The following is a 26,549-nucleotide window of genomic DNA, read 5'->3' as shown; positions in this document are numbered from 1 at the left end:
GCAGAGCAGAGTTTATAGGGAAAATCATAAATTTATGATACAAAATATAAATTAAACTTATCTATCTAATTAACAAAAAAAAGCAAGCAAATCTTGTTTATTTGATAAATAAACAAATAATTAGAATGATTATAAATAATAATAATACTACAGCTGTCTGTCTCTCTATAACATCCTGAAACTTTCTTCAATTTGAGACAGGTGGCAAATTAAGCTTTGAATGAAGCTAACTCTTTTGGCAAACAAATGTGTAACACATGTGCCTGACAGCGTGTTAGGCTCATAAACATAGAGATAAATAAATAATAGAAATATGTGTATGTGTATCTATTACCGATTCTCGATAAAGCTTTGACTTATGACAGCTGCTGCTACTGCCTGTGATAATTGTTAAAGTCAAAAAACGAAAATTAGAATTAAAAAAAAAAAAAAAAAACCAAAACAAAAACAAAAAAATAAACAAAAAAACATTTAAAAGAATGAAAATAAATAAATGCTTGTCGAGCAAGACTAAACAAATATACAAGCTGACACTTGAACGAAAGCAACACTGAAAAGGAAAAATCAACAGCAAGAACAACAACAAATAACAAAACAAGCGAACACTTAAGCAAACGAAACGAACTGAAACGAAATGAAAGAGAGAAAGAGGCGAATTAAACATATTGCTGGCTGACAGGGCGTATGAGCGTTTTTATAAGCAGTGTATGCATTGGGTACGACAAGTCTATTAAACTAAACGAGCATGTGGTGCCTTAAATATGTATTTCCTATATCTGACTAAAACTGAATAAAAATAAAATTAAGTCCTTTTGCATGCAAAATTTCTGGAATATGGGTCTCTCTCCTCTAACTTCTGACTATATAAAATGTAACAGCTTGTTTGTATAAAATCTTGTTAACTCTTAAGTAAATATTAATATATATCACATGTGAGACATTTGTGTGCAAAAGGTATTCATTTGTCGGCGAGTCGCCCTTGTTTTTTTTTTTTTTTTTTTTTTTGTGTTTTTGGCAAGCATTGTGTAGACGTAAATTGTGTGAGTCGCTTGTGTGCGTGTGGTTGTGTGTGTTAGTAGTTTTGGCAGAAACTAAATCAACTACAACAGAACGTCATGAATTGGCCAATACACTCTCTCCCGGCTATCGCCCGCCTCCTGCCTCCTTGCTGTCTCCCTCTACACGCGGTCATGCTGTCGTCCGCTCTGTGCTTGTGGCTAAGTAAACTTGAACTTGACTTTGAGCCACCAGACGGAAGCGGTTGCCGAGTGCAGCATGCAGAAAGATTTGTGATGCTTGTTGGCGTTGATCTTGCTTGCTTCTGCTGCTATTGGGGGCCTGCTATAAATACCATCGGAGACAAGTGCCGTTGCTCTTGCTTCCTTTTGAGCGGCACTAGCGGAACTCGAGACACAAACACTTTGCCACTCGACAAACGAAAAAAAAAAAAAAAAATTAAAATAAAATAAGAAGATGAAGAGGCAAATCCAACAAAATTAAAAAAGCAGCCAAGAATTGCTCGCTGTTCGGCCCTTACCTCAACCTCAGTGCGAGCGCAGCGATTCGTCTGTGCTGTGATTACAACTGTTGCTCATCTAATTCATTTCTAATAATTGAAACAAATTCACTTGGCAGAGCTGCGGTGCTGCAGCTCAATGTGTGCGATATAAAAAACACCAAAATGCCTGTGATTACATAAAGTGCAACAAAAAAAAAAAACAAACAAACCGTAAAAAAGTCAATTGAAAAAAAAGCGAAAAGAGAAATTACACAACCATTGTGAATATTTGTTGAATATTCAAAGTTATTTATTATTGCAATCAATGCAAAATAAAAGCTCATCATGAGCTTCATACATCCCGATGCCAGCCTCATCAATGGCAGCAATGCTGTCAGTGCAGCGGCCACAGAACCCAACAACAAACAGTTCTCACAGCTGGACGCTCAGGCCCCGCCCCTGGAGGAGGCGCACGCCAGCTGCTCGCCTCGCGATAGAGTCGAAATCAAGATTGTGATGCTCAAAGTGCAGGTGATTCGTTCGATTCAGTTTTAGATAATAATAATGACGTTAAGCTACGCAGCGACGTTCGGTAACAATTTAATTGCCCGCTCCTGAGAACCCGCTCCACTCAACTCACCTGAACTCAACTCGAATCATTTTAGCCCACAAAAAATTATTGCAATATGGATTTAATTATTCAGTTAATATGCCAGGTCAAAGGCTGTTGAACCCAGCGCTGTAAACGGCGAACAGGCAACAGTTCAATGTGAACCTGAAGTGTTTAAGGCCTAATTAGAACTTAGATAGTTTATTCTAGAATTAGTTTAAGTTTGATTTTTTATTTCGACTTAAACTGTTTTAACTGCCCTCACTAATAGTGTTAATTATTTAACTATAGATTAAAAGCTATATAACTAAAATTACAGCTTGACTGGTCTTAGTTTAGGTTTCTAGGGAAAAATAGTCCAGCAACTAAGCTCACCGAATTTCCATAATTGCCGTCAATTTAGTTAGTAATATAAAGATAAATGTAAGTTTAGTCAATATTAGTCAATATATATATATAATTGGGGTGAAGTGAATATGTGCAATAAATTAATTATCAGTTTGACAAGTAATTTTTGGCATTCGAGTATTTTGCTTGAGTTTCGATATGCATAGCTCATGTCTTTGCTTCAACCCACGACTCAAGCGTTTGCTGCCTTATTAAATAAATCTAAGTGTTGCCTGAGAGTTGCGTTGCTTTGTGAAAATATAATCGGAAGTCACAAGGCAAACCTGTCCTGCAGCAGCTTGAAAATGACTACATATACATATATATTCATAAACACACATAGATTTAGTTAATTCTCAGAATTCTCTCTTTGCCATGCTATTGCATGGTATTGCAAGATATTTCTTGCCCAAAGTCTTGCATTCAAGGCATTAATGTGAATTACCTGCTGCAATTTGTCTTGACTGCAAGTCAAGTTACAAGTTTATAGCTAAGCTCAAGGATTTAACTTGAGTAGAGTTCTCTTTGCCAATGTCAGGCAAATGACAGAGTGAACTCAGCTCAAGGATAATAACTGGCATGGAACAAGTGATACGCTGGTAATTTTCTCTCTAATTGGCGATAAGCCATTTGCATGGAGCAACACGTGGCAAGACTTAAACTTAGGAAATTGGTGTAAAGAAAATGTTTCATACGATTCTTTCTTTTGCATATGCTGAGAAAACAATAAATGTTTACATTTGGCGCAAAGAAATTGCGGGTCACGTGGCGTATACGTAATGTGTAATCTAATTTGCGTGCAGCACGTGGCATAGGCAACTTGTTTTTATATGCTCGCCCAAAAAAAAGTCAAGAACAACAATGAAACATTTTGTTTGTTGTTGTATTCGTTGATTTGTTTTAACTTGGAACAAAAAATTTGATCAGGAAGTAAATTAAAAATAAATAAATAAAAACAAATAAAGAAAAGTTGGAATCCAAATATAAATTGGAATACATGAAAAAACGCTCAGCAAAAATAAATAAGAATGAGATAAGTTAATACAACATTAATTATTATTTGTGGGACGAACAAGAATTTGATTGAGTTTGTTGAACATTGAAAATGAAATATTAAAATTCAAATTCGAGGAAAATATACTTCGAATTGAAGTTTTTTAATAAATACACGAGTATACTACTAAACGGGTTCGTTTATTTATTAATTTCCATGGAAAGGAAAAGATAGAAAGAAAAATATTCGTATGTATAGTATGCATATAAAGTTCGCTTACAAATTCTTGTGAATTGAGCTTGAACCTCGTTTGATAACTGAAAGCCCAGTTTATTAAAACCTAAAAAAGAAATGAAATATAAAATGAATTTGATATGGGTGTATACATACTTCATTTATAAACAACTTTTGGTTATTTATTAATTTAAAAATGTATATGATACATCTGCTTTTTTATTTCTCTGCTCTAATTATTTTTAGCAAACGCATGTCATTTAATTTTATATTTCACAATTTTAGATAAAATCTTAAATGTCTGTCTAAACTATTTCTATTATCAAGTCGTTATCATTTAAATTCATTGACTTGTGGAGTGGGCCTTCGGGCAGCTGCCGCTTCGTTTCTTGACCGCCTGAAGGCCATTGCCAAGGCTAAGAGTAAAAGCTTTCAATGCGAGCCAAGCTGAATTGGTTATTAATTATTATTTTTATTAATTCAAATAATTTTTCCTTCAGCTTGTTCCTACTTTAGCCTAGGTTACACTTCGAAACTCACGAATTGCCGACTTAGTAAATCGGCAGTGATTGCGCTGCTGGAGCTTCATTGATTAAACATTCCCCAACTAATCAAATGAGCTGAGTTTAAATACTTTACCTTATGCTTCTATATAGCATAAGTTTTGCGTACATGGTACGGGGTACCCGGTACGGGTTACAGCATATAGTAGTAGGAGTTTAAGTTTCTTTGCCTATTCGAGATCCTATTTGAGTCCACGCAAGGCACGCAGTGACACGTACGTTAACTGGTATCCGTTCGCTTGGCTTTAGGCTGGGCTATTTGCAAACTGTTTGGCAAATCGTTTTATTCCCAGCTGAACGGTGCTTGAGGGTTTTATCTTTTTATTTCGTGCTCATAATAGATAGAAATTGTAGGGCAACACGAAACGCAATTTGCATTTAATCGAATCAATGTAAATAATTTGTCAACAGTTAGTTTTCAAATATTGCCATTTATATATGGCAATTGCAAGTGAACAGAAACTGTACAATGCCAGTAAGGGAGAAGACCTTGAATTTGTATCTTCAGGCAACTTCAAAAGCTTTAAACTTCCATTTCGGGTGGGCGGCAGGACAGCACGGAAAGTGAAAAGCAGCTGGCAGAGCTTCGGGGTGAAATTGAAACCTTGGTCATGAATGGAGCCAAGAAAGTCAAGCAGTGCCTGAACGAGGGTGGGGAAAAGCTTTCGCAAACGCGCCAAGGGCTCGGGAAAACTGCAAGGGAAAGCCGAAGCCGAAGCGTACTGCGTCGCGTTGAGCTTTTAGCCGCATTTCGTTAGTTCAGTTGCGCGTAGGCCGAGCTGCAGTACGAATCGACGATTTTGGCGAACGGACGGCAAAATGTCCAAAGACTTTTTATTACCACCTAAACTTAGGCGCCATCACTCCAAAAAGAACTGGCCTAAATTCAGGGAAATCAAAATAAAATAAAGAAAATTCAAAACATTTCGAACCGGTTTCAAAATGGGAAAATCATCATGAAAATATTGCAACAACAACCTGTTTAAATACTTTAATTAAGAATAACAAATAAATCTGTTGCTATTATTCCCATGAAAATGAAAAAAAAAAAAATGAAAACCCGAATAAATTCATTCATGCGGCGTTAACCTAATAAGTTGAAATATTGCGCATACGCAGCGCTGTCCAGCAGCAGAGACATAACGTTCAATTTGAATTAAGTGAATCGTTTCAAAAACAATCAAATTGCAATAAATTGCCTTAAAATAACTTCGCCAAGAGCCACGAGCACTTGTTATGCAAAACGGAGAAATCAACAGTCAACTCGAAAGAACGTAAACTTTTTATAGCATCAAGGCGCAGCTGTGACCACATTTTGGGTGTGTGCGTGTGTGCGAGTGGGCGTGTGTTGGGGTTGTGCGTGTGTGCTTGAGTGTCAGTGTTGCCAAAATCAAAGTGCCGCCGTTTGGTGCCAATGCCGCTATTAATTCACAATTTAACGAGGTAAAAGGCGCGCTTCCGATTGCCGGCCGCCTTTCACAATGCCCACAAACTTGAAGAGCGCTGGCAGCGGCAGCAACAGAAGCCAAGTTGCCAATGGTCAGGGTCAAGGCCTGCTTGACAACATGACCACCGCCAACTGCAACAACAACAGCAACAGCAACTGCAACAGCAACAGCAATAGCAACAGCAGCAGCAACAGCAACAGCAACAGCAACAACTCCAATGGCGGCGGCATAGGCAACGGCGCATCCAGTGGCATCGGCAGCAGCGAAAATTCGACAGCGTCAGCTACGCGCAGCGATGAGAAAAAAAATGCAGCTACCGATGCCGATGATGATGGAGATGGTGATGGTAGCGGGGACGATGAGGACGATGAAGATGATGACGACGACGATGATGAAGATGAAAGCACGGTATTTGGCTTTAACTAAATATTACGTTTATATCAACCCTCTCTGTCTCTCTGGGTATATATGTACATACAAATATGTATGTATAGAATCATAATTTAAGGACAGCCAACAAGACAACTTGTGTGGTTGGAGCAAAGTTGACGTGCGCTGCTCACACAGCCAAAGATTAGATTATGAAGCTCTGGCGCCCCCGCCACAGGTCGAAGCTAGCTTTAAGCTTGGGAGTGCATGCTCAAGCATGTTTTAGGGGATAAGCTTTATGAATGTGGGTTTATGAGCTAAGCCGTTTAGAAAAGCTGATAAGGAGTTGTTTATGCATTTGATGAATGAAATTTAAAATAGGGATAGCAGATTTACTTTTTTAAATAAATAGTATTACATTCACATAGAGTTTGAAAGACTGGGCCAGCAAGTCAGCTTTTAATATATGCATATTAGGAATTGGTTAATGGAATCAAGGAACATATATCTTACACATAATCTATTATTACAGGGTATCTGCTAGTCAATTGTTTTTAGCTAAAACTAAGTTGGTTGCGTTTTATGCCTGCATGACAGTTCACAGTCAATCAAATCTTGTTAAATAATTCATGAAATTATATGCACGACATATGCGGATTGCCGTGCCTTAGTGCCTTACGGAAAACCTGCCCGGACAAATTAACTTTAATGAGACGCGTTGCGCCGTGAAAAATCGCACAACTGTGACATTTTTTGGGCAATGTTTATAAAGCTGACCCCGGCAATAAATTCAAATGGTGTCTGCTCTACACTCTCATAAAGAAATAACTGCGGAATCACGCGTGTGTGCTGCGACGTTGTTTGTTGTCATATTGGGCAAGGATATCTATTGCTGACATCTAAAGAAATAAATTGTTGTTTTCTCATATATATATACTTTTGTTTGCGCTACTGCCAATACGAAATACCTTCGCTTCCCACAGCATTTCACAGGACAACGCAGCTGCTTTGAGTTCTTAATTAAAATTATTTAACTTTAGATGACATCAGCGAAAAATGAAAATGAAAAGCCTGGGCTCTACAAGACTAGGAAATACTCTAAAACTCAATATGAACTATGCATATATGCTTTATAATTCTTAAAATTTAAGATGACATTGAAAGGTTGGCTAAATACAATACTCCTCTTCTGAATGCCAAATTAGATTTGCCTTGACTCTGATAACTTGGTTTATTGAGTTGATTGATTTATTGTTTATGAGCAGAAACATTTTCTTTAATAACAATTTATTGATTTGCCTGTTGCACAGTTTAGTAGCTCTAGATACACCCGTTTTCCCAACAACTACAGTGTATATTTAATTGCGACTTCACTTCGCTTCGAGATTAGCTCTCTAATTAAGTATTGTGACGTAGGCCGCATGCAAAATATTTGCATAGCTCTTGCTTTCGGAGGCAACTGGGGAAAAACACGTGCCGCGCCAACAGCTGATAAAATCGCACAGGTAATTCTACTTGGGCCAGGTATCTACCTGTGGGAGGGGCCGCTACAGCTAGGGGTGGGCGACAAGTCACGGCCCGTTTGTTGGCCAACTCATTAGAAATGTGCGTGAAGCTCTAACTTTCACGGGCATCGCAGCACACGCTATAAGCTATAACATTAAATTAATTTAAAAAACAAATTCCCAGGGATATGCAAATTGTATTTTTCAACTGTTCAACTCTTTTCCACTTTAAGAGAGAGCACGCAATCGAGTACCAGAGGAAAAGCTCGAGCCATATGCAAATTAAATTGGCACACGACTTCATATATTTAAATATACAAAATATAAGGAAATATACTTGTATATACATGTACATACATATATCAGGCATGTCATGAACATAGTTTGTGAATTCATCAAATTGAATATTCTTGGCACATTGAAACAGATGTGCGCAGAAATTTAAGTTGAGGCTGACAAGTGGAGTAAACTTGCAATTTAACACGTAGAGATCCTACGCAATCCCAGCACAAGTTAGTTTGAAACTGATCAAAACTTTTCTCGATAATCGTTATCTTTATTTTTTTTTTTCATAACATATGAATAAGTATTCTCCTTGCCTTCGTCCTTTAAAGATATTAGATATTATTGAAATAAAACTTGAAGGATAAATTTTCCAGGTATCTCCTAATCGGACATGTGTGAGGTTTCGTTTTAAATTCAAATTGGTTTTAATACTTAAAAGCTGCCTTAATTTAAGCGCGCATTCGCTTTCATGTTTCATAAGAGGTTTACACGCCTACCGTCTAAGCTCATAAAATAGCAGAGCCTCTGCAAAATGTTCATAAAGGAAACAATTTGTAAAGATGTTTTTATGGCCAGGCATTTGTTAATCTGTCTATACATTAACTTGATGTGCATATATCCCTCCCTATAAGAATAAAGAAAGCAAGCAGCCTGATTGTCCGCTAACAAGATGAGCCCACTTATGTCTAAGCATTTCGAAATTATGAAATTAAATTGGAATGGGCACAGTTACACATGTATGTATGTAGCCAGAAACGGAATAACAATAAGACGAAGACAGGAGAAAGTGTTGCATATGGGATTTGGGTGGAAATTTTTGCTTTCGGAGCATTTGTTATGCTAATTGCGCATTCGGTACACTTTTACGCACTGAGGCTGTCCCAAAAATGTTATGCGAAAGTATGCCATAAAAGGGACGCACACGCAAACTCGCACTCACACACTCATACACATATATATATATATATATGTATGTGTGTTTTTCATTCTCACTCCCCTTGCCATAAAGATAGAGGCAACAAATCTAAGCAAAAAGGGACGCTTTTATGATACAAACAAAACTTTTATTGTTCCCGCACCCAAAACGAAAAGAGATGGCAAAAAAATAAAACAAAACGCCCAAGTGACAGGGACGTCAACCTGGAAATGTTTGCGCACCCGCCTTTTGGGTTAGGTCAAAGCAAAATCGCAAAAAGTTATGCAAAAGTTGTAACTAAAAATGGTAGAGCTTAGATTTGAAGACTGTTTAATAATTATCGCAAAGTCTAATGCTGAGGTGTTTAAGGAGAAAGACTTTTAATTACTTTTCAAGCAACTTTCAAATTTACTTATTTACTGCTGTGGACAGTTGGGACCAGGCATTGGTGCATTGAACTCAAGACCACTGAGGTCAAGGGAACTTTAATTATTTGTTTAGTGGTTGCAGTAAATATGGAGACTGGGCCTCTTTATACTGGCATTCCGAGCATTTCAGCTTTAATCAGGCGTAGGCCCTAAAACACTTTGAAGTTCAACTTAAGGGTTAAGTAGAGCGACTTTCAATGGGTGTGCCTTGTTTCGTATATGTGTTTCCACTCAGCTTTTCCCAAAATTTAATAACAAGCTACGCATTTTTGCTTCCTCCTTTCCTTCGCTTTAATCAGCAACATTTTCCGACTGCTTGAGCCACGCACTTGAAACTTTAATCACTGAGCCTGGGCCAAGCTAAATTAGGCCTGACAAAAGAAACTGAAACCAATTTGTATGTATGATAAGAGGCAATGCATAAATTATGCTTTGATTTAGTGTATCAGTAGCAAATTGACGCAACTAATCAAGTGGAAAATTGACAGTTTCATAGGGAACAAAAAAAAAAACAAATTAATTTGATGCTTTCATAGAATTTGGGCTCACGATAAATTAGCATTGATTTATTTATCGATTGCTTATTCCTCTCTGGGCTTATTAACGTTGCCCACAACAATTTACTATCGATATGTAATGCATGTTAACAGCGATGTTGCTTCACAATGTGTCGAGTGCATTATCAATAAACTAGCATTGTTGTTGGCTGTTCGCCTCTAATTTTTATTGTTTACCAACACTGACACCTTGCGCTCCAAACTGTTTACTTTGTATCGCGATTGCAAATGGAATTCAAATTATGAATGGAAGACGTGAGGTGGCTTATCCCGATTTGTAGCTCTAATAGCAAATACAAGAGCTCGTTTACTAATATATAAGATCGCTGCCTGTTGCTCAGGGAAAATAAATGTGCTCATAATGCAAATAAAACAAGCAGCTGGCTGAGTTTCATGCACCAGACAAGACACTTGTACAAATAACTAATGGCAGGAAATAAGCTGCCACTTAGGCGATGCTCGTTCGAATGAGGAAGTGCTGCGAGCTCGCAGCCCGCAATAAATAGCAATTTGTGCTCAGTGGTAGTAGGAGCATTAAATGGCAATTCAGCTGCTCACGACACGGACAGAACAATGCCGGACAGACATGAGGGCATATTATGAGTGACACATGCAAGTGAAGCTCGGCGCAGTTAATTGAAATATGCCATAAAAAGTTATATTGCATACTTTTCAGCGTCTGGTCCTCTGCAACATTGCACAGCCATACGAGAGAGCTATAAAAACTAAGGACAATATGTTATATACTATACTTATTTTCTACACTTTATGCCCGTTCGTCCAGCCACAAATTAATTATGCTAATGCACTTTACGAGACAGCAAGTGCCTCTCTGTGAAATTCAATAGAAAAAATCCAATTTTAAAGTGGCGTAAACAAAATTCTAATTGAATTTTAATAATTGGCCACAGACAAAATCAATTTGCTTTAGACTGCAGCAAGTATTTTGTTGCTGTCGGTTCAAACATGGCATTTAAAGCTCGGCACTTGAAGCAATGCGTGCTGAAATTGTTTTATTTAATTTTTTAAGTTTTTTCCTTTTTTTGAGCCCAAAAGCCCACGCAAACATACAATGGAGGACAAAAGTATTTTGACAACGCATTGCAAAAACTTTAACCGCTTATTTATGCGTGCTGAGAGAGGTAACGGTACCCATTATATTTTTCAGAGAGAGCAAACATAAAAAGCTATAAATGACCAAAATATTGCAGTGATAACATAACTCATTATTTTTCTATAATTATATGCATGGCAGATTGCCATTATTTGGGTGGACAAAAGTATTTTGACATTAATATTTATTAAATAAAGTGAGACAAAAACTTAACAATGGTAATAGTAACTAAAATATTAATTAGAATTAAACCCTCCTTTACTATCTGCAAGCGTCTAGGGATCGATCTAACCAAATTTTGTAATGTTTCTATTGAAAAATCCTGCTAAGGTCCTCAAACCTCAGCAATCCGTCTCCTTGGGCGTTCTTGATAAGTCTAAGCTACGTTTTACTTTTGCGTAAGCCTACACATTCTCTATAATATTGAGATCAGAGCGCTGAGATTGCCAATCATATGTATTGACTTCAATATTCCCAGAAAATTCAGTTAAAATATGGACCTTGTGGCATGGAGCATTGTCCTGCTGCAGTATACATGATTTTCCAATGAGCCGGTAACCGGAATTCGATGAGTGGTCATTCAGGACACGTAAATAATTATCCCTCTTCATTTTTTCATTAATTAATATCAAATTGGAGAGGCTATTGACACATGCGAGCCCCCAGAGCATTACCGATTCTTCAGCACGTGGGTACATACGCCTCTTTTTTTGCGAATATTCTTTGGCAACCTGTTATAAATCGCTTTTTTTAAATCCAGGATACCCAAAGGAACTATCGTCCATCCATAAACTTTTCCCCAGAAGAATTGCGGCTTGCCTATGAAGGTTTTAGCAAATCGATACCTTTTTAGTTTATTTTATAGTGATATTAAGAGTATTGGAACATCTATAACGTAGAAAAATTTGCCTTCTTTCGCCGACTTGTAATAGTATTTCTGCTTATTGATAATTTATGATTATTTTTGGGCTTAATCAACATGACTTTTATGAAAATGCGCACATTTTCTTTAAGATTTGTTAATATGATGCGACCTTCTACAGGTTTTTTTGAATGAATTTTCCGATCTGACCTTCTTGTTTGAGTGAATCAGTTTTTTATTTTTTGTTAATTTAGTTGTAAATAGCGCATAGAGGTGCATTTTATAAGGCTGTAAGGTTTTCCACGGAAATACCTGCACAATTCTTCGTTTGCGACTAATTTTTTAATGATTTCACTTAATCACGTTGTTTGCCCATAAGTTACCGAAAACTATTATCAAATAATGGCTATTATTAAAGAGGACACCAAAAATAACTTAAAAGGAAAAAATATGTATTTTTGAATCCAAGCAAATTACCGAAAATGAATTTGAAAGGGAATGTCAAAATACTTTTGTCCACCTAAATAATGATAATCCGCCATGCAAATAATTATAGAAAAATAATGAGTCATGTCATCAATGCAATATTATGGTCACTTAAAGCCTAATATGTTTGCTCTCTCTAAAAAATATAATGGGTACCGTAACTTCTCTCAGCACGCAGAAATAAGCGGTTAAAGTTTTTGCAATGCGTTGTCAAAATACTTTTGTCCTCCATTGTATGCTGGGCATAACTCCGTGGCAAGATGTTTGCCCCACAAGCCAAAGGTTTCAGGCCAAATAAATTGAGAAACATTTTGTATTCTTTTTATGTTTTTTTCAAGCCAACTTTTTGTGTTTTCTCTCTCTCTCTCTCTCTCTCTCTCTTTTCTTTTTGTATATACTCCATTTTCTTCTTTTCCGTCGACTTTCAATAATTCTGCGGCCTGTGCCACAGGGAAATCTTTCAATTGGTGGGCAGATGACATGCAAATGAGGTGTATTAAATGGCATAAAAGCTGCGTGCGGCCGGATTTTTGTAAACTGCGATGGCTTATCAAAAGAGTTGGCTCACGCAACGTTCTGCACCATCTGCTGGCCATCAGAAAAATCAGTTGCATAATATATAACAAAATATGCATGAGTGTGAGTGTCATATGTGTTGTATGTGTATGTGTGTGTGCCTTAAGCGGCTTAGTTGTACTTCTGAAAGGGAGACAAACCTTGCCATTGAAAAGCAGCAGCTGTTACAGCTTCCATTTGCCCATCTAAAGGTCACAACAGATTACAGTGGTCCATATACCCTGGTCCGACTTGTTATTAATTAGGTATTTGGTCATCAGCTTAATGGAAATGTTGATTACTTTGTGGCGCATACGATATTCGCCATCAATAAATGAGAAAAAAATAACGTTATATAAAACGAAATGCCAATCTATGGCAATATCAAGGTCAAATGAATCATTCAGGGCTCGGCATAAGGTAGCCAAAATGCTGTTGTTTACCAAGCAGACGAAGTAAAAAATATTCGCATTCGACTTGTAAATTGTGCCTTTTACTCATTTTCCTTCATTTCTCCTTCACATTTTCCCAATTGCTGATTTCCTGCTCAACGCGCCGCTAATCAACAATAACAAAATAATCAAAATCTGAGGCTTTGCGCCAGAGAAAAGCCTACCCAATTTCGTGAGGGCTGGCAGAGTGAGCCGTTTGGCTGAGGCAAATGCTTCGAAGCTCGAAAAATTCCACCAAGGGGAATACAACATATTCTCACTTTCCTCTTATTTTTGTTTATCTTCCTCTTTCTTTGGCAACATGTGTGAGCGTGTGCTTAAACTATTTCGGGCAAAATATTTGGAATTTAACAGCAAAACGGGGTAAACATTTTAATCGGCCTTTAGAATTGATCGATTATTTACGGTAAAGGAAAGAAAATCTTTTATGTATATATATATATGTATGGATTTGTGTACAGTTCTGTGAAAGTCAATTTCAATTTTTTTCTCTCTGCATTCATCAATTATTCCCGATCAACAGATTAAAGGGGTTTTTCTATACAGAAGTTGTAAATGCATAGTTATTTGAGTCAAGTAAATTATATTTACTCTCACATTTGCTATAAATTCCAACTGCGTTCACTTTCAGCTGAAGCCGTAGGAAATATTAAATTGATACAAAAAAGACAATTTAAACGCATTTGCTGTCTGTGTACATAAATGAGTTTGCCGAAACCCAATCGAAACCTCTCAACACCAGATCGAACAGCCTCCCAATTTTGTCCTCTTTTGGTCAATATTTATTGCGTACACAGAGCCGGCAATGTGCCCGAAATGTTGCGCCTTTTCTGTGTTACGGTTTATACCCATGCCAAGTGGGAAATCAGGGTATAATAGTTTTACGAAGCTGAGCTCAAACCATAAAGGTTATGTGTATACCATACGCTTTATTTTCTGATTACCCATCCCACTTAATAATAATCGATAATACGTTTGAATACTTTTAGAGCTGAAGAAATGTATTTATATATTTAACTTTGCATGGTTCAGGATATCTTCAAGTCGAGCAGTCCCATCTATAGCACTTCCGTTTGTTTCCTTTTGAATATGGCTTCTCTTTGGCATTCCAGATGCCGCATAAAAATTGCTTTCAAATTGAATTTGACGACGCACTTTCATGTGCTCTGTACTAATAATCGGAATAATGATGTTTTCATAATTACCTTGAAGTTGGCCAAGTTTGTATTTGGCGTGAAGTTCAGCTCTTGAAATCGTGTCAAAAATAAAATTGAAAACACTTGTTCAAATCATTTGGGCTCTAAATAAATACGAAGTGCGTAGAATCGCAATGGTAGAATTTGTTTTAGAGTATATATTAATAGTATCTACTGACAGAAACTCCAATCTCAAGAGTAAGACGCGCAAAGATGTGACGCAAGATAAGCGATTCATTTTGTTAAACATTCTATTAAGCTACGTCTTAAAGTTGAATAACTGGACATATGAGAAGCGCAGAGAGCGACGCAGCAAAGACAAATTTATTAAGTAAGCATATATAAGACTTTGCTTTTTACACTTACGCTCACGCACACTATGCACATGCCATCGCAATAATCGTTATATACAGATTCACGCACGCACCCACACGCATAAATAAATACACATACATACACATATACATATATTAATAACAATTTACCATATATTATGTATACGCAGTGCTGTGCCAAATTGTTTTGACGGCTTTTGCTGGCTGCCAAAGTTTCGTTCGTTGCCACACCGAGGGCATATTTGCGTACATGTGCCACAGCACGTGCCACAAAACACACACCCACACACACACACACATAAATGTATATACACACAGAAACCCATCTACCATAAATTCAAATTTATCAATAATACAGAAGTTGCCCCTGCCCATGATCCTGCCCCTGCCCCTGCCCCTGCCCCTGCCCCTGCCCCTGCCCCTGCTTCTTAGCCTGTTTATTACTGATAGCCCATTCACTTCCTTTGGCCAGTGCATTCATGCTATTTACTCAATGGGCTATCAAAAGGCTACGATAAAACAAGTAAGAAGGCTCCAGTCGAGACTGCTCGACTAGGAGATACCCTGAACCCTCCAAGCTGATATTCTAATCAGTCTGGACTTCTTTTATGCACACATACATACACATGCACTTATAAGCACGTGCTCTGCTGACTGCGCAGTTAGCAGCGACTGCGCTTGGGCTGCGCTGCAATGTGGGCAATAATATGAGAATTTATTTGTTGAATAATTTCTTTTGTAGACATACGATCTTAATGAAACTTTCAGAGCGTAATCATATGGTTAAAATATGTGTACATTCCAAAGCACAAGTCTCTAGTACTTGAAAAGTACTAGTACTAGTACTTTTACAAATTGGGGGAGAAGGGGGCGTGGTATCCAAAATCTGCAAATTACAAAATCTTTGTATCCACTAACTTTATATACAACCCAAATATGAAGTCTCCAGGTCTAAAAGTGTTAAAATTATGCTGAAAAAACCAAGTCGATTTTTCGATTATTCTCGATAAAAAAGTTATCGGACGAGTTATCGAAAAAATAAAGCAAACTTGTACTGCCTATGGTATACACGAGTATGCATGCCAAATTTCAGCTCTCTAGCTCTTATATCTTCTGAGATTCTTTTGCTCATACGGACGGACGGACGGACGGACGGACGGACAGACGGACAGGGCTATATCGACTCAGCTCGTCGTGCTGATCAAGAATATATATACTTTATGGGGTCTGCGATGATTCCTTCTGCCTGTTACATACTTTTCACAAAACCATTATACCCTGATTTCCCATTTTCAATGGGTTCAGGGTATAAAAATATTAAATGTGACCAGCGTCTGGCTTGATGTCTAGCCGGCATTATGTTCGTGTCTGTGGGCTAAATAGTTAAATTGCGGCTAGTCCATGGCATAAACATTAATTAATAACAATAGTTCGACTTGTGACTGTTTACATTTGACCAAATACACTTAAGCTGAGGTGAATGAATGGGCAGCTCATGGTTGACTGACTGGCTAATTGACTGCCTGATAGAGACATAATACTAATTGTAATTGAACTTGGTAGATTTACGCTTTCATTTCATTGAAGATATGGCTTGGCTCAGACAATGTGCAGATTGAGCCTTGATTGACTGATTGATTAAAGTAGCGCTAAATGTCAGAGAAATGGAAACTATTTGCCTTTGGCTCTGAAGATTAATGATTAAAGTTATAAACGGTCAGCAGTTGACATTTATGCTATGTGAATTGATGATTGATTGATTGATTACTCAACAGAATGCTTAGAATGGCTGATTGATTAAAATGTCTTTGTCTTTAGGACTGATGATTAATGACAAACCAGTCAACAGTTGTTATCCCATGTGAATTGACGATTGATTGATTGATTGATCAAGAGAATGTTTACTGTATTACCACTTACTCTTAGGATATGCTTGATTGATTGATTGATATTGCTCTTTGACTGACTGAGCTGCAAAGTGTTTATATTTATGTTATAAGCAAAATTCAGGCAACTGAAAAACAATTCCGATTGACTTTTGATCGACTAATTCCCAAACGCCCAGCCTCGTCTGCAAAGCTGCAAGAGCTCTCTATTAATCCAATGTTTGCCTTGAAGATGAAAGACATTATCCGCTCAGAACACGGCTTCTGCACGCACAGCTTGATTGGCCAAGGGGACTATAAGTTCGTCAGGTTGCTTTGGTTTCAATATGTCAACAGCTTGCTGCTTTCACATGACATGACAGTGACAGGTGAGCCACGTGGACAGGTGGGTAGGAGAGAGCGGGCAGCTGAGATGTTGGAAGTGAAGGCGTGCTTGTTTTGTTACGCCCATTTCTTTGCATTTGGCATTCAGCTGCTACAGCTTTGCTCCAATTAACTTTGGCGCCCATTGTTGTCAACAGCATATATAATAGTTGATGGCAGCAGAAAGCAACACACTGTAGCAGGTGAGCATACACACACACACACACACACACACTCTCTGTCGTCTTGAGAGCAAACTTGCACAGCAACAAGCACGAGCCCAGGACACATGCTTTCGACAATAAATTTATCATTAGCTCAGGATAATGGCTTAGAAATAAGCCCGGACAAGAGAGCAGTCGACTACCGTTACCTGGGTAAACGCGACAACAACAAACTCGTTTTCTTCCTGAATGAGCTGCTGTGCCCTCTGAGTTGCAAGTTATTAATTAGCTGTGAAAGCGAACATATACTTATGCATATATGTATATGCAATGTATATATATGTATATAGTATGAATTAATTGCTATCAAAATAACAAACGACGAATTCGTGGAAATTCGCTGCGCTAATTAATTTCCTCAACTGCGCTAAAAACTTTGTTTAAATGCAATTTGTTGTATTTATTAGCTGCGACTCCCACACAACATTAACAAGTTGTCTTTTTGTTTTTTTTGTTTTGTTTTTTTTTTTTTTTTTTATGGGTGAGGCAACTTTTAGGTAATATTTATACAAGTATTTAGCGTGCAATGCGAATGCGTAAGCAAAATTGATCTAAATTGAGGGTAAACAATCTCTAAGGGCGCTTCTGATGCTGCCCTTGTAATCTCATTTTATTCATTACAATTAATATTTATATAAGCTTATTACATTGCGCATCTAATACAAAAAATTCATGAACTTGAACTTGCATTTCACAATACGAGCCAGACGGCTCCCGGAATTCCAAGAACTACTGTTTGTGCCGCATCCTGTTTAGTGCAAACAAGGAAGCTCTTGATTTGAGCCGCCTATTGAATTGAGCTAGCGGTCGTAATAAACAGTCAAATCGCACATGTCCTTGCCATCAAAGCGGCATTCCGATGGCCAATGTGGCGTGTACTTAATAAAATTAGATGCTACTTAATAGGGCCCCAGAGACCAAAACAAGAAGAAAATCAATTTCCTGTAAGTCTCTCTGGTGTTCGAGTGTTAGACTGAAACTTCAAAAGGAACACGCCCCAATAGTTGGGCAACCAATGTTATTCCACTAAGTAAACAAAATATGTATATACATGCTTTTATATATGCTATTATAGTGTATGTACATGCTATTATAGTATGTATATATATATAAATGTATATAAACGTAGCACCTTAGCCAGCTGAGCCGAGTGTGAAGCGCACTCAATCGTGATTTTTAGGTGTGAGTCCCATCAGTCAACTGGCAGAGCGTCCAGGAACTGGAGGGCCAAGGAATGCGCCGCTGCGTTAGTCAGTCTGATGGCAGGCAGCTTATGAATTATTTATGGCTCGGATTATTTGGTTTTTGCGCTTATTAAAATGCGAAAATCGTAAGAAATATACGCACTGACAGGCATAAATTTCAGCTGGGAATCAATTGAAAACTTCAATTGAGACACGCAGCAAAAGTTTCATTCGCATTAACAGCTTAGGCCAGAAAAGAAAAAAAGTCAAGAATATAAAAAGAAATGAATTTTTACCAGTAAGCATTTGCTGAATTGGTTTTATTGACTGCTAATCTAAATATATAGCAAACAAATCGTAAACACTTCACATAATATGAGCAGACTTTATATGAGAAGCGCCTAGAGAGGCCTCGTGAAAATCTGGAATGGTCAAGCACAAGGAATTGGCCTTTAGAACTAGCCAAGTATTGTGAGCAGCGCAAAAAAAGAGATGTAAAGTAAATGTAATTTTAATTCAGCATAAAATCTCAAGCGGGCTAACTTTAAATTAAATCTGTCAATTAAAATGCCACAATTATGATTTTATACAGCTCTTGATGTCAAACAATTAGAGCCAAACAATTTTGTAGCAACGCCTTTTCTGGCAGTTGCTGGCATGTTAATGACCCTTCAGCAGGCGAGCGTTAATGTATACAGCCACGCCCAGCAGCCTAACACGCCCATCAAATCAGTTGACGCCTAGAAGTTGGGGAGCCATAGCTAATTATGAATAGCGCCACGGGGCGTATGAGCAATGTTCATTTTTCGCTTATGCAATGAGTTTCGGTTGGGTTCAACAGCTCCCACTGGGTGGAGAAGTTTATTGAACTGTCACGTGACCACATATAAGAACAGCTACGAGAAAAGGTTCATTTTTTTTGCAGTTATTTGTTTTTTACGACTTGCTACAACCACAACCACAACAACAACAACAACGACGAGTACCGTCAATTGGCATTAACCTTCAAAACTATTTGCACAAGTGGCAGGCCGAATATATCAATAAGTCGATTCGAACAATCGCAGTGAACAATCGCCCGTTAAATGAACCAACTTATTTGCTTAACTGATTGTCGAACATTTCGTGCTATAAATAGATCGAAGCACTCAGCTAGGCAAAAGTCTTGCATATTTATAGGCAACTCAAATATCAAACTTGCTCACGGCAAACCAAGCCCAAACAATATCGAATTTCCACCTTTGTTATTTGTGTGCAGCTCTTTAATTTATACATGAAATTGATATGGCAAAGCACTTGCCATGCATTATGCATAACGGCAGCTTAACAATAACTTTAGCCCCGCTCAAGGTTTACTTTCGTGCAGCCTTGTGCTGAGGCCATCGAGAAAAGTGTTACACATACACATGCATATGTGAATGTACTCCATATCGTCATCATGAAACTAAAAGTTTCTGAACCACAAATTGGTTTTCAAGCTGCAAACATTTTAAGCGAGATATAGAATTGCAAAAATTTCCTTAATATAATATATATCCTTCTTATAAAATGTATGATATATACATATTACATACACATTGTGATACTCCCTCAAACGTGTTCTATAATAACATATATTCATCATATCAAATATTCTATCCGACCATATGACTACATTTGACTGAATATATGCAAGAATATTTGTATTTATATAGATTGTATGGGGACTTTCTTAGCCTACAATGAAAATGAAAAACGAAAACACATTTTACTGTTTTGACTCACGTAACAAAGAAAATATTATGACAAAGAAAAAGAAAAAGACAGTAAAATATAAAAAGAAACTAATAATAAAACCATGGCTAGCAATGTCCGACTAAGTGATACTCTGAACCGAATGACCTTGAATCTCTTACTGTATTCGTACTAAATAGGCACAGCTTGAAGTTCATGCAAAAGTAAAGAGATGAGAACGATATGCAGCACACCTAAACAAACTCGATATCTTTAAAAACATGCAGAACAGACTTTGATCGATGTGACCTTGGTCAAGCATATAGCTTATATATAAATATATCTTAGTCATCTGTTTGTTACAAACAGCTTACGAAACCTACAGCAGCACAGCACTATAATTGGTTGACGGGAGTAGAAAGTGGAGGAGCGCAGCTCCCACTTGTGGGAATTTGCCAACCAACTATATTACTATATATACGTATATATACATATACATATACATATACATATACATATACATATATATACAAAATAAGTACATATCTATGTACAAGTATAGGATGACACTTGGGTACTTAAAGGACCGGCACTTGTGCTTGTTGTTGTCCTTTCTGGACAGACTTTGCCAGGACAAAAACGAAAATAAGTGGCAAAAACTTTACCAGCTCCAAAAGTTTTCTACTTTCAACTTAGCCGACAAGATTCTTATTGAAGAAGTTGGTCAAAAGATGGCAATATGATTAAAAGCGTTATGCGAATAGGTGTGAGAACTAATGGCAACTAAATGTACCCTGCAAATTGTGCTAATAAAATGAAAAGTGAGATGATACATTTTGATGCTCTAAATACCAAAAAATTTATGATATAATTTAAAACTAGAAAAATATATATCTGAATTAATATTCCAAAAATATAATTAACGCAGAAATATAAAATATATAAATATATATATTAAATTATATATTTAATGAATATTTTTATTAAAATTTAATATATATAAATATCTAAAATCATCTGAGAAGATATTTTTTATTTAATATATATATATTTTTTTTACACGATATCAAATTAGAAAATATCGTCTTTGCTGTTTCATGAGTTAATTATTTATGGCCGTCTTGTAGCAACTTTTGCTGCTAAAGGATAAATGCTGAGTGCAAACAGGTAATTAGGTATTTAACTGGCAGACCTGTCTCAAACTCGGCGAGCAACAGCACAGGAAAGGCAAAGCCCACAAAACGGTTGTAATATAATGAATGTGACACAGGGCGTGTGCGTAGTGCGGCAATATATATAGTATACAGTATACAGTATATAGTATTGTCTACGGTAGACAGTTTAGCGTAGCGTATAGCCCGTACTACTCTATACGCTATATGCCGTACATAGTATACCAGCATAGCGCATGCAGTGTACAGCATTCTGCGACCCACAAAATTGACCTGATTCAGAGCCGGCCAAGGACATGCCGGCTGCCGGTTGCCGGCAGTCAGCAGTTGGCAGTTGGCAGTCGGCAGCCGGTAGCTCCTACGTTGGGGTGCGCAACTTTGGAGCTTATAATATGCGCCTGAACTGAATTGCAATCAAACCAATGATGGGTGGGTGTGGGTGTGTGTCCCGATTAGATGTGTAGTTGGCTCTGTCTGGGTTTGCGTTTTAAATTATCTCAATAGCGCTATAAATAGAGCTAGGACCTATGAAGCGGATGTCCAGACCCGCACGACGGCACTAAGGCAATTTGTATTCATTATTTGATAAGAGCCAAGTCGCTATGCAACTGATTCCCGATACGAGCGCTGATGGTGGTTAGTTCAGAGCCCAGCAGATGCTGCGGCGAATGGAATGCTGCCAAGCAGGAGGCGCAGTGAATGCACTTGTGTCGAGGATGGCCAATACTTGAGATAATCAAGCGAAAGTATCTAGAATGGCGATTGGGCCATTGTGTGTGTGCATTAGTGTGTGTGAGCGTATATGGAAAATGGCTGAAATATTTGTTCTCACTTTTAAGTTTAATGTTAGATTTACTTAAGCTAAATTTTGTGGTTACGCAAAATGCTCAGAGCGTTTTGCCTCATTTGAGATAACTGTGAATTTTGGGTCTCTAATTGGACTTCTAATTGGATTGTGCGCAAATTGCATAGCAACCAAGCCCTAATGAAAGTGGTCTGACATTTACCTTACTAAAGAGGCAGTGTTAACACACCGTCTGCACTAAGATATTATTACATAAGTATTGATTATATAAACAATGCCATCGATACCACTTTAAAGAAAAACTTGCAATAAACGTAAACTATTAATATTCCTTTTATAGTAGCATTAATTGACGAGATGACTTATTAATAATCCCTTTTTTCGTCAACTCTTTCCTTATTTGCAGGCAGAGACACCCTTACTACCATTGAAGGAGGACCAGTCGACGCCATTCAAAACCCCGAGTAACACACCTATATACGTAACTAAACCGCACATATCAGCAACACCATCCCGTGGCCAGTATAACGCAGTTGTTAATGAATCACCGCTTACGAATGCGTCCAAGAGGTGCCTAAGTGTCAACTCGCTGACCAACTATTCCTCGCCGAATCCTTCGCCCACGCCGTCACCTTCACTAACATCCACGCTCACCTTTGAAAATTGTGAGCCCAACAACAATAACAACAACAACAACAACAACAACGAGGAAGTATTCTACACGCCGCTCGGCGGACAAACACCAAATCATAAGCCCACACAAGAATTCGAGCTCTATCCGCAAGACACTTTCGAACGTCTCGAGGGCAAGCAACCGAAGCCAAATACCAAAATGCAAAGCAAAGTGGATGCAGTGGGCCAAATCACCGGCCATTGGGGCAAGTGGCAACTGCGCACAGTACTCTTAATCTTTCTGTGCAAAATACCCTCCTCCTGGTTTATGGCTTGCATCATTTTCACGGCGCCTGCACCCCGCCACGGTGAATTCTTTTGCAAGCCGCCGCCTGAGATCGGCGTCCAGAATCAGACGGAATGGATCAAGGTGTCGCATCCCCAAAAGGAGGAGAAGGAAGATCAGGAGTTCACCATTGATTTTTGTAATGTGTACGAGGATGCCCAGCAGCACGCTCATCACTACTATAACTATGAGGACCGCTCCAAGGAGCCGGTCATCTGGGAGAAGCCACTACATCGCAACGCCTCTGTCATACCCTGCACGGAGTTTCAGCATAAAAGCACTTACCACTCGGTTGTCACCCAATACGATCTAGTCTGCTCCCGCGATATACTCGTGTCCGTAACGCAGTTCTTCCACTTGTTCGGGGTGCTCACGGGCGGAATATTGGCCAATCATCTTTTAAAATAGTAGGTCCAATTGGAAGCCACCGAATTGATATTCCAACTAATCTCTTCCTCTTTCTCTTTCCCTCCCACTCTGTCTGTTGTTCGCGAACTGCAGCTTTAGTCCACGCAGTGTAATGCTCTTCGGCATGATAACACAAATATTTTGTGGAAATCTAACTGGTCATGTCTCTTCCTATGAGCTTCATGTCTTTTTCCGATGTCTCTCCGCTGTCTGCTGCGCACAGATGTACACCGCCGGCGGCATGATAAGTAAGTTCATATCCAAAAGCACTACCACAACTATCGATAACACGCTTAAACAATGTTTGTTTCCCAGTGGCGGACATCACTGGTGGAAAATATCGCACGTATGTGTCAACGCTGTTTGAACAATTCTGGTCTATTGGAGTTATGATGTTACCAGGATTGGCCAGCTTTTGGTCCAGCTGGTCTCATCTTTATATGGCCATCTCTTGGCCCACAGTAATACTCATTTACCTTTGGCAGTAAGTATTAATAAACCACAAAGCGTACATTTATATCAAAGTTTTATTTCAAACTCTAATTCGAATTCGAACTCGAATTTTTGCCTTGCTGCAGAATAAATTTTATATTATGCCTAGGTGGCAACGCTGTAAGAATGTAGAGATGAAAATAATTGTATTCATACAAACCAAAAAAAAAAGAAACTGACTAATTTTATTGAATAAATTTGCAGATGGATCCCCGATTCCCCGCGCTGGATGATAGAACGCGGTCGCGTGCAGGATGCCAAAAAGATTTTGCTTGAGTGTGCCGAGATGAATGGCACACGCCTTAGTTTGCCCCACGACATTGACCAGCAGCTAGAGCTACAGGCACAAACGGCCATGGATGCACCGCCTCCAGCGGGCTGGTGGTCCATTTGGAAAGGTGAGAGGGCAGTGCGGCACATGATCTGCGTACATCTGGCATGGTCGCTATACATCAGCGTCTATTATGGCTGCCTGCTGAACATACGGTCGTTCAGTCGTGACCATCTGTTCATCAACACCTTTGTGGCAGGCTTTAGTGAGATGATTGGCACATTCATTGGACTCTATTTGATCATGAACACCACACGCAAATGGCTTTGGGCCGGAATCTTCAATATTGTGGCTGGTTGTTTTGCGTGGTGCTGTTGGCTAGTGCCCAAGCCAGGCGTCGTTTCTCTAGATGCCAACGTTGCTATGCTCATGTGTACGGCTATGGTGTCCAAGATGGCCATATCCACTTCGCTTTCCATTCTGACCACCAGCACCGTGGAGCTAGTGAGCCCTGAGAAACGCAAGATAGCTGCCTTTTCGACAATATGCTGGGCCCGATTTTGGCTACTGGGTGCTCCGTTCATTGGCTCCACCGTTGTGATTGGCCAGCTAATACCACAGACTGCATACACGGCACTAGCGGTCATTGGTGGCGTCTGCATGTCTTTGATCAGTGGTCCACGCACGCATCCCATCTCGCGTCCTGCCTCACCTGTGTCCCAGGGCGCCCAGAACATGGCCGCACAGTTCACTGTCATCGATGGATTGGACAACAAAGGCTATGAGCCCAGTTCCAATACCAGCAATACCATCTATTCTACGAATACGTTTAGGAAATTGACCACACCGCAGTCGAATTTACCACCACAGCTGATGCCCGGCATTTGGACGACAAAAATGCACGAGGATGTCCCACCAATGTGATTGAATATACAACTGTATAGGCTGATTGACGGTTAGGGAATTGCTGGCATTGTACAAGAGTCAATGTGGAATAGATATTTGTATTGGATTTACGACTTTGGACTTGCTGTGAATTATACAATTGAACACAGTCTACAAAATTTGATATACTCTATAAGCAAATCTTTTGTGCTATATATATGTATATATATATATATATATATATATATATATATATATATATATATATATATACGTATACGTGTATATATGTATAAATATTACTATCTAGATTCATCTAGAATCAAAACTTTATAATTCGCGTAAAAATGCAACTTTTTGACATTTGTAAGCAAAGTTCAAGCGCTATTCGCCCTATACTATACCGAAAAATCGAGCACAATTTACAAAACGAACTAAAAATAATGCTCAAAAAATGAGAAGAAATCGATGTAACAATAATAACTATCTTAGATGTCAAAGATAACTTTTTAAGTAGTGAATCTTTTAAGCTTAAAGCTAACATTTCAATTAAAAGAAAAGATGCTCTGGTAAACTCATAGATTGAATAAGTTTAAGTTCCATGTATACTTCTAGTATACATACGTATATGTGTATAATTTGCAATTTAAATAATATTTTCGATAAATCGAGTAATTAAACGTTTGCTGTTTGAAACCGAAAAGATCCTGAATATGGATCTAAATATAATAGCATGAGCATAGCCATATATAATATAAATACCTTAGTTAGTTAATGAAAAGTGGAACATGCCGAGAGCAGCTCAGTATTAAAAATAACCAGATAACTTATCCTCAATGAATATAATGTTATATATGTCTCAAAACCAACAATATAGTTACTTATCGATGTAGTAGAAAGCATTGTTTCCTATAAACTTATATCAACCAAACTGATGTTAATATATAAATATAATTATATTTATATATCATTTTGAGTAACCTAGGGCTGTTCCACATTGAAGTGATTGTGTTGCAAACACCTGGAGAGAATAACTTGAAAAGACATATATTAAGTATTTACATTTAATTCTTTATTAACTACAACAATAATAATTCTACACATTAAATTCAAATTAAATTACTTCAATACCATTATGTATTATCAAATGCAGCATAGAGAATGAAGCTAATTTTTTAATATATATAATTACTTTAGTAGTGTTTTAATTTTGTTAAGTAATTTCTTAAATTAATTACTATATAAAGAAAATTAGCATATATATATTTTTGCAAATGAATTCGCCTGAAATCTAATTGAATGTTAAATAATTATGGTTAGTATATGGAATGTTATTCATGGAAAGAGAAATATTTTTTTAATAAATCATACCAAAATCTCATCGAAATTTACAT

At 37.9% G+C, this 26,549-nt stretch overlaps 1 protein-coding gene across 2 annotated transcripts; it reads left to right on the top strand.

The window, feature by feature from the left end:
- The first annotated feature begins 112 nt into the window (after positions 1-112).
- On the top strand, positions 113-26,546 carry LOC108609078 (organic cation transporter protein). Of its 2 annotated transcripts, none has more exons than XM_089464535.1 (5): positions 113-2,029; positions 22,548-23,506; positions 23,601-23,755; positions 23,823-23,991; positions 24,204-26,546. In XM_089464535.1, exons 1-5 carry the CDS (start codon positions 1,844-1,846, stop codon positions 25,192-25,194), a joined length of 2,460 nt encoding a protein of 819 aa, XP_089320661.1. In that variant the 5' UTR covers positions 113-1,843; the 3' UTR covers positions 25,195-26,546. The 2 variants fall into 2 exon arrangements, with proteins under 2 accessions (XP_089320661.1, XP_017856254.1); XM_018000765.2 differs by lacking the exon at positions 113-2,029 and adding an exon at positions 4,996-6,142.
- Positions 26,547-26,549: the final 3 nt, after the last annotated feature.

This window comes from Drosophila arizonae, chromosome 2 (assembly GCF_054131065.1).
Source record: "Drosophila arizonae isolate 15081-1271.41 chromosome 2, UAZ_ARI_1.0, whole genome shotgun sequence".
NCBI classification, from domain to species: domain Eukaryota; kingdom Metazoa; phylum Arthropoda; class Insecta; order Diptera; family Drosophilidae; genus Drosophila; species Drosophila arizonae.
The sequence above is the reverse complement of the archived record's forward strand: the minus strand, read 5'-3'. Positions and strand labels throughout refer to the sequence as shown.

Bases quoted from the DNA above. Each gene is read 5' to 3' on its own strand.
- LOC108609078 (XM_018000765.2), top strand. From the start codon at position 5,768: ATGCCCACAAACTTGAAGAGCGCTGGCAGCGGCAGCAACAGAAGCCAA. The intron at 6,143-22,547 runs GTATTTGGCTTT...CCTTATTTGCAG, and splicing joins ATGATGAAGATGAAAGCACG to GCAGAGACACCCTTACTACC. The intron at 23,756-23,822 runs GTAAGTTCATAT...TTTGTTTCCCAG, and splicing joins CACCGCCGGCGGCATGATAA to TGGCGGACATCACTGGTGGA.